The sequence below is a fragment of the Mirounga angustirostris genome, unplaced genomic scaffold, assembly GCF_029215605.1.
Source record: "Mirounga angustirostris isolate CCGP_5_RB_7025 unplaced genomic scaffold, mMirAng1.0.hap1 SCAF_7, whole genome shotgun sequence".
NCBI classification, from domain to species: domain Eukaryota; kingdom Metazoa; phylum Chordata; class Mammalia; order Carnivora; family Phocidae; genus Mirounga; species Mirounga angustirostris.
Genome location: NW_026991715.1, coordinates 129,137,082 through 129,151,478, shown reverse-complemented (window position 1 = coordinate 129,151,478; position 14,397 = coordinate 129,137,082). Strand labels below are relative to the sequence as shown.

The 14,397-nt window shown below is 38.4% G+C and overlaps 1 protein-coding gene across 1 annotated transcript in view; it reads right to left on the bottom strand.

Moving 5' to 3' along the window:
* Window positions 1–14,397, bottom strand: part of GOLPH3 (golgi phosphoprotein 3) — a 59,178-nt gene that overhangs the window by 5,729 nt on the left and 39,052 nt on the right. The window contains exons 2-3 of the mRNA XM_064596813.1: window positions 10,236–10,367; window positions 4,937–5,051 (exon numbers count right to left, since the gene is read on the bottom strand). Of these exons, the coding sequence (XP_064452883.1) occupies window positions 4,937–5,051; window positions 10,236–10,367 (247 nt within the window). The remainder of the gene's footprint in view (window positions 1–4,936; window positions 5,052–10,235; window positions 10,368–14,397) is intronic.

Sequence of the window (14,397 nt, the reverse complement as noted above, 5' to 3'; positions counted from 1 at the left end):
TGCCCCTCCTCCCCCCTCGCACTCCCATTCTCTCCCTCAAATAAATAAGGAAGGAAGGAAGGAAGGAAGGAAGGAAGGAAGGAAGGAAGAAAGAAAGGAAAAGAAAGAAAGAAAAGAGGAGCCTGCGTTACAGGCAAAAGAAACAATAGAGTGGATAGGCAGTAATTATATGCAGAATATAATGAGCCCTGGAATGGAGTCACACATCTTTCACAGGTGCTACAATTTCCACTTTTTAAGTTTGTACCAAGCCATTATCTCCCCAACAAGTGCCTGCCTGCTGTACCTTTCACCAGACAGTTTGGGGTTTGTGTTTTCTAATATCACTGGCTTGTGGTAGGCAGCCTAATACACTAGGCTAGAATTGGCTAGGTTGTGTTTTCTGACCTTCTTCTCACTTTTGGAAATTAAAATAAACATAAAATAACCAATGGCCAAATTTATGTAGAAGCCCATAAATAATAGTTCAACTTTAAAATTAACTAACTATGCTTATAATAATTTGTCAATTATCAAAGTAGTACTTTTCCCTGGCAACTCACTAATCAAACAGAAGGGTATTGCATGCCTCAGAGAATATCTTGGCTATCTAGTTCAAAAAATGGGGGAGGGGGGGAGGATCAGGATTATTCTGAGAAGTCCACAGTTAAGCATCTCTTTGCAGACCTAAAAACACAAAATCCCTCTAATGCTGCTATACAATGATTTTCTTTTCTCATGGGAAATGAATGGGATTAGCAATTTATAACTTACTGTTTATTGTGCTGAAGTCATACTAAGGTTTACCTACTTTATTCACAATTAAATCTTATATATTACAACCAATGGAACAAAATAATGGTTACAAAGTTCCTATGAGAAATTTCTCAATTCCAAAATATGGTACAATTTAGTGTTGCTACTAAAAATGAGAAGAGCCTAAACACAGGCCCACCTTCAAATAAGGTGTTCCATTTATGAGTGGACCTTCTTATGGGCTATAGTTTCTGCCCCAAAGGAAGTAATAAAAAGGGGCTCAGACATCATCTCCCTTCGCAGTAACTCCCTCAAAGCGGGCAAATCTCGCCTGCTCACTCCAGTACAAATGTTATTCAGACTTCCTCAGATATTTGAAAAAATGAAGAAATCTCATACGCAGAAGGCTGAAACAGTGTGGGTAAAATGCAAATGTTGTTTAATACTATTCTTGGCACCCTAAAAAAAGGTACAATGAAATAACTGAGTGGTGAAAGTATCTTGGCATCCTAACATTCCTGCCTTTTGTTTTAAAAAAAAGAGGGGCGCCTGGGTGGCTCAGTCGGTTAAGCGGCTGCCTTCGGCTCAGGTCATGATCCCAGGGTCCTGGGATCGAGCCCCGCATTGGGCTCCCTGCTCAGTGGGGAGCCTGCTTCTCCCTCTCCCTCTGCCTGCCTCTCTGCCTACTTGGTTCTATCTCGTCAAATAAATAAATAAAATCTTTAAAAAATAATAATAAAAGTAATAAAAAAAATAATTAAGCTAAATCAAAAGAATAAAGTCACCCCTGAAATTAGCACACTTAAGACACCAGTATGAATTGGGATGGGGGGGTAGCTGGATGAGTGAATATACAATAAATGTTTAAACTATCACAGCTACTAAAGATTTCGCTGCTTCAATTTAAGCAGAATATCAGATACCTTTTTTTTTTTTTAAAGATTTTATTTATTTGACAGAGAGAGAGATAGCAAGAGCAGGAACACAAGCAGGGGGAGTGGGAGAGGGAGAAGCAGGCTTCCCCCGGAGCAGGGAGCCCGATGCGGGACTCGATCCCAGGACCCTGGAACCATGACCTGAGCCGAAGGCAGATGCTTAACGACTGAGCCACCCAGGCGCCCTCAGATACCTTTTAAATACTTTGTAATAAATGCATGATTACTTAAGTGTTTAAAACTCTAAGATTAAAAGATGTTACTGTGATCCATATTGTTATTCAACAGCTCCTAAATTATTCACAATGTGAAAAGATTTTATAAGTTCTACAAGCAAATTAAAACTGGGCGGCTCAGTCATTAAGCGTCTGCCTTCGGCTCAGGTCATGATCCGGGGTCCTGGGATGGAGCCCCACATCGGGCTCCCTGCTCAGCGGGAAGCCTGCTTCTCCCTCTCCCACTCCCCCTGCTTGTGTTCCCTCTCTCGCTGTGTCTCGCTCTGACAAATAAATAAAATCTTAAAAGAAAAAAAAGAAATACACAACTGTTCCCCAAGCGGACTTTAAGATGGATGCTTTCAGTAGAGGAAAGACCTCAAGTCTTACAGCACCTACGTCAGTAAAGCTGCTGTAACTGGTATCTGATATTAATCATTACCTGGGAGCAACATTTTAAGAATTTAAAATTTAACAAGCTGGCTGCAAAAGTGAACATTTAAAAAGTCAAAGTGGTAAGTGTTACGTTTTACCCCCCTCCCCAAAAAAATGCTTTTTTAAGAAAAATCAACCAAGCTATCAGTACTTTCATTAGGCGGGAAGTAGATGCTTTCTTAATTTAAAAGAAATGTGCTTTTTTTCTCCTTCTCTCATTCTGAATTCCCTACTTTTAGGCTAAAATTACAGGTCATTCCTAATGTATGTCAGGAACACATGACTAAGGTGCTACAGGCGATATTCGAGCGTTGACGGCCATCCCAAACTTGACAGGATATTGCTTTTTTTAAAAAACTGTTCTGAGCAATTAGCCTCGCAGTTTACCCAAATTCCCAATCCAAATGGACACTCAGAATCATTTACTGAGAACAAAGTGGCCTGTGACGGACTCACAGCATGAGTGAGAAGTCCTAAGGCTTCTGAGGCTTTGGGGTTGCCTGTTTCCACAGCTTAACATAGCCTACTCAGGATAGGGGAGCATGAGATAACTTTTGACAAAGATTTTGTTTCACAAACTCTTAAGTGCATTTAAATACTTCTGAGAAAATCTTATAGACTTGTGCCATCTTTCTGCTCTTCAAACAGACAACCAACCCAACTTGGTTCAATTAGCATTTGTATCACGTACTGGACCAGTTACAGCCACCTTATACGCTGAGAGTCAACCTTCCTGCATGCCATACCTGCGTGACAGATACATAAACCGTCCAAGGAAATCTGGTTGTCTAAGACAGATTAGTAAACCAAATCCCAACGTGCTATTAGCATGTCCGACGTACGCTTGTACAGAGATCGCCGACGGACAGAGGGCCCTGAGAACATCTCCACAGCGCTGAGTGGTACCAAAATGGGTATCAATAACGTTAACCCAAGACCCAACCACATTCCATAAAAGACCACTGCTCTGACCTACCTGCCAAAAAAATTAACTACAACTTAGAAAAACCCTGCTTTTAGCCAGCTGAGAACATAACTACAAATTCCAATTTGCCCGACCAGAAGTGGTAATGGGCCAACATGAGCATGACCCAAAGACTGCTTAGGTGATCTCCAGAAAAAGTACAAAATGATCCATCAGGGGACAGTGAGAAATTTTTAGCACTTCTACTTTTATCTGAAAAAATATTTGCTAATATTTAACATATGGAGTTAACGTTAAAGCCCTCACTGAGTCTCTGTTAAATGGCCATGTATCACCAACAGGCATTAAGTGGAAGGCTAACTCAAAGAGGGTTGACAACATGCTGGGCCATGTGACATACAGTATTAGTAGGTGCTAAGCAATCTAGTTTTAACCAAACAAACTCTGATCAAATGGGCAAAGTAATTTTAAAAGATTCCTGCAGAAGAAATTATAATTGGACATAGCACCAAGCGGGAAAGAGGGTTGAGTTAAAGTTTCTCCTTATGGAAGTAAAAAGAACCTTTATTAGAAGATTGACAAGAGGATGGTCAAAAGAGAGAAACTGCAAAATTCATCAAAACTACCTTGTGAGTAAGTCTGTTTTCCATCAGTAACAAACAGAATGAACACTGCCCTAAGTGTAAAGTGCCACCGTTGCCTATTCGCTAACAACGGAATATGTGTATTCAATTTTTACATAAACAAAGATGCAAAACTCAAAATCTTTTACTGAGAGAATAATAGGGTTATTTTTAGAAACTGTAAGTTAAAAAAAACTACAAGTGAGAAAAAAATTACATGTTAATTACCAATCTAACAACACCCAAATGCTTTTAAAAGTTAAAGAGCAGTATGTTTGAACATGAACTGAAATAATACATGTACACAGAAGCAATGTTTTATGTAACAGTAAAGAGGAACAGCAAGAGAACTTTCGGCCTATACTCTACACTTAGGTCCTATACTCAAAGCTCTCTATCTAGATTAGACAAATACACAAATAACTTTAATGTAAATGCAATAGTCACCAGTGCTGTCAACCAAGTATTTCAGGTTCTCCTTCCTACCACTGCACTTTCCTGTCTCCTTAAAGTTAGGGGAGGCCACGTGACTTGCTCTGACCAATGAAACCGGAACCACATGTCCTTTCTGAACAGAAACTTCCAAGCCTGAATGATTGGCTATACTCATCTTCCCTTTATGACAGTGACAGACAGTGCTCCAGATGGTGGCAGCTCTATCTGCCTGCCTGGCTGCCAAAGTGAGAATGAAGTGGCCTGTGACTACTTGTAACATGAGTGAAAAGTCATCTGTTGTTTAAAGCCACGGAGGTTTGGGGGTTGTCTGTTATCACAGCTTAACTTAGTCTACCCTGTGGTAAGGTAGCATGAGGTAATTTTGATAAAGAAGGTGGAAACTCTAAGGAAGAAGATTATGTTTCATTGAACATCTATCTGCTCAGTCTTATTAAGAGGGGGTGAAATTTTTAAAACCACTATTTTCCCCATTCAGTGACTAATAACTTTCAAGTCTGCCTATATAACACAAGCTTTTGGCCATTTTGTGTAAGTTCCTCTCAAAAGAATTTTAAGCTTTTACAAAAATCTTTTAGACAGAATTCAGCTTTTAGTTTATACACAAAAGCTTACCACTAAGTAATTCAATCCAGTTCTGGACCGTTTCTGGAGGTTGAGTCTCCTTAACATGCTTTAGAGCTTCATCAAGAAGAACATCCCCTGTTGGAGCATCTGACTTACAGATCACCTAAAATGTAAGCAGTAAGAATCAAATAATCCACTAATTCTTTCTTCTGACCATCTCTTTAGATGAAAAACTTAAACAATTATACAAATAGTTCATTATACTTAAAGTCCCTAGTGTGTTCATGCAGTGTCAAGGTTCAAATTTTAAATTAATTCTCTATTAAGAAATCCAACATTGGAAAAAAAAAAAAAGATACCCAACATTTAAACCTAACCAGATTAGCCACAATCATGAATGCAAATAAAGTTACTGTGCAAGAATTAGTAAAGCAAAAGGCTAGAACAGTTTTTACTCACTGTTAATTCTTTTCACTGCTAAACCTTGGGCTATTTAATCAAGAAATTCATTTTTTAAACATTTCTAAGTTACGGAAACAAACTCAATTATATACAATTATATACTCAATTCAGTATGATAAAGGTGGCATTTTAGAGCAGTGGAGAAATGAATTTTTCAATGTTATTGAATGTTATTGAAACAACTGGCTAACCAATTAGAATTAAAAGTTCAGTAAGACTTGGCTCCTCAGAGCTTATACCACAACGAAAGATAAAGATTTAAATATGAAATATAATTTAGGGGTGAGAAAGCTTTTTTCAAAATTGTGGCAACTAGCAGAAACCTTGAAAATACCAATAGGTTTGGTAACAAAATTTTTAAACACTACAAAACTTTTTAAAGCTAAGATAGAGAATCCATCTAAAAGTGGAAAAATACAAAGCCAGGGAATGAGGGAAAAAAATGCTATAGGGGCACCTGGGTGGCTCAGATCAATTAAGCGTCTGCCTTCAGGTCAGGTCATGATCCCAAGGTCCTGGGATGGAGCCCCATTATGAGGCTCCTTGCTCACCAGGGAGCCTGCTTCTCCCTCTCCCTCTGCCTGCTGTTTTCCCAGCTTGTGCTCTCTGTCAAATAAATAAATAAAATCTTTAAAAAAAAGAAAAGAAAAAGAAAATGCTATATACTGCTTTAGCCAACTATTAGATTTCTGCAGCCTTCACTGAGTTCTTGGCTAAGCAACAAATTTCTAGTTGAAATTCCGTAACACCAAATGTTAATCTGTTATATTACTTTATGTTAGCTATTAAAATGTCATACAATTTTAAAACATTATTTTCTAAATGCAGTTCTCCCTTAAACTTGTCTTCAACAACATGTGTCCTTTACCTTTCTGCTCAATCTTCTAAAAGGCTATTTGTGAGACAGCGTGACCCAACAGAAATAGAATTAGAATGACAAATGCAAGCCATAAAGCTTTTAAATTTTTGTAGTTATATTAAAAAAGGAAAAGAAACAGGTGAAATTTTAATATATTTTACTTAACCCACTATAGTCGAAATATTAACATGTAATAAATATTTTTAAATTGAGATATTTTACATTCTTCTTTTTTCAAGGTAAGTTTTCAAAAATCCAGTGTGTTTTTATTTACAACATGCCTGAATCTCTCACTAGCCACATTTCAAGTGTCTGGCTCACAGACCCATGTGGCCGGTGGCTATGGTATTGGCAGATACAGAACATTTTCATCATCACAGAAAGTTCTACTAGACAGTACTACTCTGGACCATGCTTTTTGTAAGGGGTCAGAGAGAGTACGAAAAAAGGAGAGCCATGGCAGAAAAAAGTTGTTTGTTTATACAATGTGGTCATGCCACCACTTCTGACCTCCCACTATTCCTTAAATTCACTGCAATCTGGCTTCAACACCCACCTCATGCCCACCCTCTGAGATGCGTCTTATATCAGGTCACAATAACCTGGGTACGGGTGGATCGTTTTTCTCATGAAATTCTGTCCCCTCAATCTCTCCCAGCTGGGACTACTCTTCTCCATCACCTCTGCAATTACTCCACTCAATCTAGTTATCTTTCACTTGGATTAAGTTTCCTAACTAGTTTTCCCAAACTAGTTTCAATCCATTCTCCTCACTGATCTTTTTAAAAGGCAAGTCTTACCATGTTATTTCAGTTTCTGCTTAAAACTCTTCAATGCCTCAGGGTAGTTCTAAACCCCTTAACGAAATTCAGCAATCTGTGGCCCACTAATAAATATGCTCTGCCCACACCTTTAATTTCTATTCAGTATATTGCACCTTAGAGGGGAGCCTCATTCTTAAATATGAACAGTTAACCAAGAATGACAAGATACTAAAAGAAAACCTTCAACATCAAAGAAACCAAAAGACAGAAAGTAAAAACTTGAAGAAACATAAAAAAGAAATTTTCCAAAGAGGGATAATATTCTTAGTGATTTAAAAGAAGATATTATATCCATGAAACAAGAGATCGTGATAAAACAAAAACAAAACACAAGAAAAGGCTCCTGGAAATCAAAAACATTAGAACCACATTTTAAAAAAACTCAAAAGAGGGTTAAAAAAAGGTAAGGGAGGCCAAGCCAATGCCAATTATTTCTCAATAAAGCTAAGAAACTAAAAAGACTAGTCAAGAGGTCCACATCAAACTTAAAGTTCTAGAAAATAGAGCAAAGATATAAGAAATAGAAGAAAACTTGATAAAACCAAAACTAAACATTTCTAGATTGAAAGAACCCATGCATAATGAATTTATTTGAGAGAAAGAGAGGAAGAGCGTGTGCTTTGGGGGGAGGGGGGGAGGAAGCAGAGGGAGAGAGGCAGACTCCCCACCGAGTGTGAAGCCTGACCCTGAGATCATGACCTGAGCCAAAATCAAGAGTCGGACGTCTAACCGAATGAGCCATTGAGGTGCCCCATCATCTCCGTATCTAATTTAATGTAATCTCATCTACAAAGATTTACTGGGGATTAGGTTCCAGGGGTTAGGACCTGAACACCTCTTGGGGACCACTATTCAGCTTGCTATAGCTCTCTATAGTTATTTCTTTTGGCATTTACGTCCATATTTCTAAATGAGCTTATACTGCCTTGTGCACGCTCTGTCAAATAAATAAATAAAATCTTTAAAAAAAAAAAAAAAAAGAAGGAAGGAAAATATCATAGGATATAACCAAACTCTGCAGGGCTAACATAATTGTAATAATATAAAACAATTGTTATGGTTTTTCAAAAAATTATGACGTAACTCTATCAGGAACTTTGGGGGTGGAGGTAAGTGGTATTAAGAGAGCCAAATGTTCAACTTTTTTTTTTTCCTCATCTTTTCTAATAGAAAGTAAATAGCATTTCAAAGTGATTTATCAAGAGATAACCAGGGGGGCCTGGTTGGCTCAGTTGACAGAGCATGTGACTCTTGATCTTGGGGTTTTAAGTTCAAGCCACAAGATGGGTGTAGAGGTTACTTAAAAATAAAATCTTAGGGGCACCTGGGTGGCTCAGTCGTTAACGTGTCTGCCTTCGGCTCAGGTCATAATCCCAGAGTCCTGGGATCGAGCCCCACATCAGGCTCCCTGCTTCGCGGAAAGCCTGCTTCTCCCTCTCCCATGCCCCCTGCTTGTGTTCCCTCTCTCGCTATGTCTCTCTGGTCAAATAAATAAAATCTTAAAAAAATAAATAAAATAACATGTTAAAAAAGGTAAGGGAGGCCAAGCCAATGCCAATTATATCTGAATAAAGCTAAGAAACTAAGAAAGAAAAAAGACTAGTCAAAAGGTCCACATCAAACTTAAAGTTCTAGAAAATAGAGCAAAGATATAAGAAATAGAAGAAAACTGATAAAACCAAAACTAAACATTTCTAGATTGAAAGAACCCATGCATAATGAATTTTAATATATGTGCTGCCAAAGCAAGCACAGAATAATGATTTTTAAAAGACCCACATCAAGGTATATCGTACAATATCAGGAATAAACAGAAGATCTGAAATGCTTCCAGATAGGAAAACAGGTATCACACAAAGAATGAATATCAAAAGGGCACCAGACTTTAATAGCAACTTTGTATATACTAGAGGGCAATGGGGAAATGACTTCAAAATTCTGTGGGAAAATAATTTAAATCTAACATTCTATTCCCAAACTGTCAAATGAAAATGAGGTACAGTAAAGAAATTTTCAGGCATGCAAAATATCAAAACATTTTCCTGCCACAAGGATGGAAAAAAATATTAGATCTAGAAACAGGAGGTTGAAAGCAGTAAAATGAGACAAGAAGTCCCAATAAAACCAAACCATAACCAGTCCAGACTGAAGCACAAGGCAGATTCTAATGGAGTTACTTAATGTATTTGAACATTTGAAAATTAATAATGCTAGTTTTTTTCTGAGGGAGCATATAAGAAAAAAAAGGCACAGAGAAAACATTTTTTAAAAAGAAAATTATTAAAACTCTAAGAAAAAAAAAAGAGGGGTGCTTGGGTGGCTCAGTTGGTTAAGCATCTGCCTTCGGCTTAGGTCATAAGATCCCAGGGTCCTGGGATCGAGCCCCACCGTCGGGATCCCTGCTCAGCAGGGAGCCTGCTTCTCGCTCTGCCTCTGCCCGCCGCTCCCCCTGCTTGTGCTCGCTCTCTCTGTCAAATAAATAAAATCTTAAAAAAAAAAAAAAAATCGCATGAGGAGTACATTCTGCTATACAATGTTTATTCTGCATAGAACTTTCAAGAAAGCCATTAATGTGGCTTTCTTTCCTATAGGATTATGGCATATCAAGCAAAAAATGTTCAGTTCTGACCTAAAACTTTGTAGATTTCATTAAGATGCTGTATTAAAGGAAAAAACAGTTTTGAAACACCATGGCCCCAAGAAACACAATGACAGACTAGAAGAGAAACAGTCTTGAATATCTGAGATGGAGGCTGAAGTTAAAAATTCTAAAAAATAACTATTTACACAGACTTTTACAGTAGAGAAGGTAGAGCTCTAAAAAGTATTCATATTCTGCTAAAAAAGTCCAACAGCCTATAGATAGTTAACTTGCACGGTAACACCTCTGAATTTTAAAACAAAGTTATGTCAAGTCTTTCCAAAGTATGGCTTTCAGAAGCAGCAAATGAAGTTTGGAGTCTTTCTGAATATGCAAGATGCAGGGGCCAGTGAGTCTAACAATGAATTAATTACATTAGTCATTATGTACCAAGAACCAAGAAACAAAGAATGCAAAAAAGACATGAAAACATGATTTCCAATAAAGTCTTAACTTTAAAATCAACTTCCTCTTTAATTCTTTAAATCTATTAATAGAAACTTCCATTTTTAGTCAGCACAAACTCTTTAAAAAGGATATGTTATTCAACACTCCTCTTACCTTTCTTGTTAACAGACTTTTACGTCTCATTCCACAAGCCTCTAGTTGTAACCTTCCTCTCAGTGCTAATTCAATTAACATACAGCCACGTAATCCAGATGATATACAGTCATTCCAAAATGATGTGTAACCCTAGTTAAAAGAAGGGAGGGGGGAGAGAAAACAAAATAGCTAATTTACTTTGAATTCAGACTCAAAAATAGAAATATCCTTAGCCAAAGTTATTTTTGGTGCCTTTTACCTTTCATATCTTTTCATAATTATAATTTTAAATAAAATACTAAAAAAATTAGTTATTATACATTACTAATATAGATTTTTCAGGTGTTTGTTGTCTTTTCACCACTAATCCTTATATGCAGATAAATAACTTTGGAAGTCAGAGGTTTAAAAAGATAATGTCTTTCATTCTTCATTAAGTTCCATGTTTAGGAGGCTCTTTCAGATTGCAAGGACCTGGGCTCATTCACTCAGTTAACCCCTGATGATAGCGGTTTATTATTAGTACGTGTGGGCAAGTTTAAAAAGTTCAGGAAAAACAATCTAGTCCACTGTGGCCTCACAGAGAATTAAAAAATCATTCATTCAATGCTTTTTGAGTATAAAAACACAAGCTAATTTTAGAATATATTAGGAAATTTATGAGGGCCCATGCCTAAAGTTCGAGTAACAAGCATTGTAAAGTGATCAGATTGCCCCTCCCCACCCTCCCACCCCCAAGAGACATTTAAGGGCAACATCCAAGGTGGAAGAACAACCAGACAGAATGAGACTGACAGACACCTAGAGATCTGGGGATACTCAAATCAACCAGATGAAGTCTGGGCACTTTTTCAGTGAATAACTGGAGTTCTCCAAAATATGAAGCCATGAAGTCTGCCATCTACTAATTTAAACTATCCAACTCAGGAAAAAGCAGAACTTGGGTTCTCAGAACAAGGTAACATATAATCTTGGTAGGAGAGAGAGCAGGCTAATTGATCCTGTGAAGAACATTCTCTGAAGAACGGATGGCCTAGGATTGGGGGTGGGGGGGGAACCTAGCCCCTTGATTCTGTCATTCTCTCAAGGTCAATCTTGGTACTTTGCCAGGTCACAGTGGTCACCCTGTGTATCAGAAGATAACTGACCAACCATCAAGGTCCATGGGATTCCACTATTGACACAGGGACTTAAATTAGCCTAATGAAACTACCACTCCTGAGGGAAAAGGCTTTGGGAAAGTGAGAATCTAGATTAAGGGAGCCACAAAGGAACAAACAAAATATCGGTTTAAAGAGGCCAATTTAAATATGAGGCAGGGGAAGCAAAAACTGACTGGATTTGAGAGAATACTTTTAAACTTAATAAATGGTAGGGGTCTGATTAAAATAAGACTGCCACGGGGAACCTGCTTCTCCCTCTCCCTCTGCCCCTTCCCCTGCTTGTGCTCTCTCACCCTCTCAGATAAATAAAATCTTTTAAAATAAGACTGTCAGAGGTTTAGCGACATGGTTAGTGAGACCAGTAAGTTACAGAGGTTAGGTAAAATCCATGGTCTGTGTATCCATGCCAACTTAAGTCCTGCGAAGCCTGGGAATGGATTCCACATGAAATCAAAGTTACAGATATCTGGCTTCTACTGACCTGGACATGGAGCTTAAGCTCCCAGGTAAGCCTTTACAAACTGTAAACAACAGAACACACCTCGTGAAGCAGTAATGCATGTGGACAGTACCACACCCTGTCTCTGTCTACAAGCCTGGAAATTCCGGATGAACAGTACTGAAAAACTCACATTTGCTAGCAGAGGATGAAATATTATGTCTCAACCTCAACTGCTCCCAAGGTTATGGTATACCCAGAGAGGTTAGCAAAACGGAGTCTTTAGTAACAGACTTTAAAGATCTGCATTTAAGTGAATAGCTTTGGGGCAGTACCACTAAAAGACATACTTAAACAGAATTAAATTCACAGGGGAAAGCTGACAAATGAGCATGGACAGTTCTGTAGCAAAACTGATCAGGAATTAACCAGGCTGGGGGAGGGGAGAGAGAGGAGGAATACTAAAAAGGGCAAGATTAATTCTAAATATTTGAATGGTATAACTGGATCAGATGACAATGCCACCCCTGAAATTAAGTATATTAGAGGAAAAGCAGTAGATTGTACAAAAGTCAAGTGAATCTGGCCGTGACGTAGACCAGCAAGATTCTGCAGTGAATTCATGCCCCAACACATGTACGACAGACCAGCAGTGGTGACAAAATTACTCAGTTACAAATGCTAAGGAGCCCTTTAATCTTTCATCTCTAGTGCTAATCTTAAAACTACACCTCAACCATCCCCAAACATACATTTTAAAAGCTTATAATATATGGATGATGAATATTAACTAAATCTACTTTGGTAAGCATTTCACAATATTTGTAAATCAAACCATCATGCTCTACACCTTAAATTTACACAGCGATGTATTTGTCCATTTTTCTCAATAAAACTGGGGGGAAAAAAGTTAAGTATCTCTAAAATTGGGATGCAGTTCAAAGTAAGATGGTACCTTAAAGGAAATGTCATATTACAGCTACTGAGTTAACCTAAACCCATGGAGGAGAGAAGACACATGTGGCATAGACCCCATACTCCAGAGCAGTGTAGTGATGAATTAGGGTCCAACCTGTCAGTTACTTGGAGTACTGAAAACTTGGTAACAAGACTGCATAACCATATCCAGGCATGCCACCAATCTAACCTACCTACCTTGTAAAAAGATTTTGTAAGGGCAGGTCAGTAACAACCACTGCCCAAAGGATTCTGTCCTCAAACCATTACCCCCTGAAACAAATTACAAGAACCTGTAATCCAGGTAGGATGGTTATATACTCAGGGCATGCTGAGTTTGTGCACCCATAAACATTTACAGAAAAATTTCTGTTAAGCAGAGCAAGCCAGGCACATTAAGAATAATAGTTAAAACAGGTGAGGAAGACCTGGCAATATAAAGCAGTTTATGATTTGGCTAAAACGGCACAACTCTGCACATCTGCAACCATGTTGTGAGAAGGTCAAGAAGCCCCAATAATGATTATGTATTCAGTGATACCACACACTCTTGCACTTAGAAGTCAGTGATTATTTCAGATCCCTAAATGGGTTTGAGATTCTACCGCCAGCAATGGAGTATCTTCATGCCTGTGGTTGGTCTAAGGATAGGTACTCAAAGCTCAGGGTCACATTAAGGGAGGACCACACTGGCCAGACTATCCACTTACTTATGAAGCAGCAGCAGCTGCACTAAGAATACTAGCAGCCATCGGACCTTGAGGACGTCCCCCACGCACTGCAGAAGAAACAACCGGGGGTTAGAAGACCACAAGAAAACTATTTTGGGACCCTACAAGTTTGTGATCAGAAATCAGTTCCAGTATTTTCAAACACAAGGATGGGAGAGGCAGAGATATTCCAAGCAGAGATGTTCCCACAAAATCCAGAGAAACATGACTTCATTAGGTTCATGGGTTCAAAACAAGAGGGGACATACAAGAATAGAGGATGCATTAAGACCCCAATATGATCATACTGATGAGCGGGGATGCTAGAAAATCAAAAACAGGCACATTTAAAGATACCATGTGCAGCTCACAAGGCTTCCAACAAAACTTAGAAAAGAACACAAGAGACAAGGACTCCAAGGGCCCTGGAAACTAATTCAAAGCACCTCTACTTGAATAACAACAAATAATAACCAGGTAAGTAGAAACTTTCCCAATGAGATGCCAGCTAAATTAATTAATTACAGAGTTCTGCTTCAATTAATCTTTTGTTGTTCAGAGTCCCTGGCATCACAGACTCACTCAGACAAATGGCCAAACTTTAGGGCAGACCTCCTGAGGCTGTGGAACATAAACTGAGATAAATTATCTTTATCATATAGTATGTCATTCAGAAAAAATGAATGGTACAATAACAAATGAGGCAATGGCCTTGGGGACATGCTCTGCAGACACAATTCTTCCCTTGGTGGGCACTTCCAAGGTTGACATTTAAGGGAAAGAGACTATAAAAAGCCCAACACTGCTACATGTCTAAGCAACAACCTCCAACACAGCTTCTTCTCAGTGATAAGATGATACTTATTTGGATCTCTATTTGCCTGATTCCCTTTATTTCTCTCAAGTGGCTC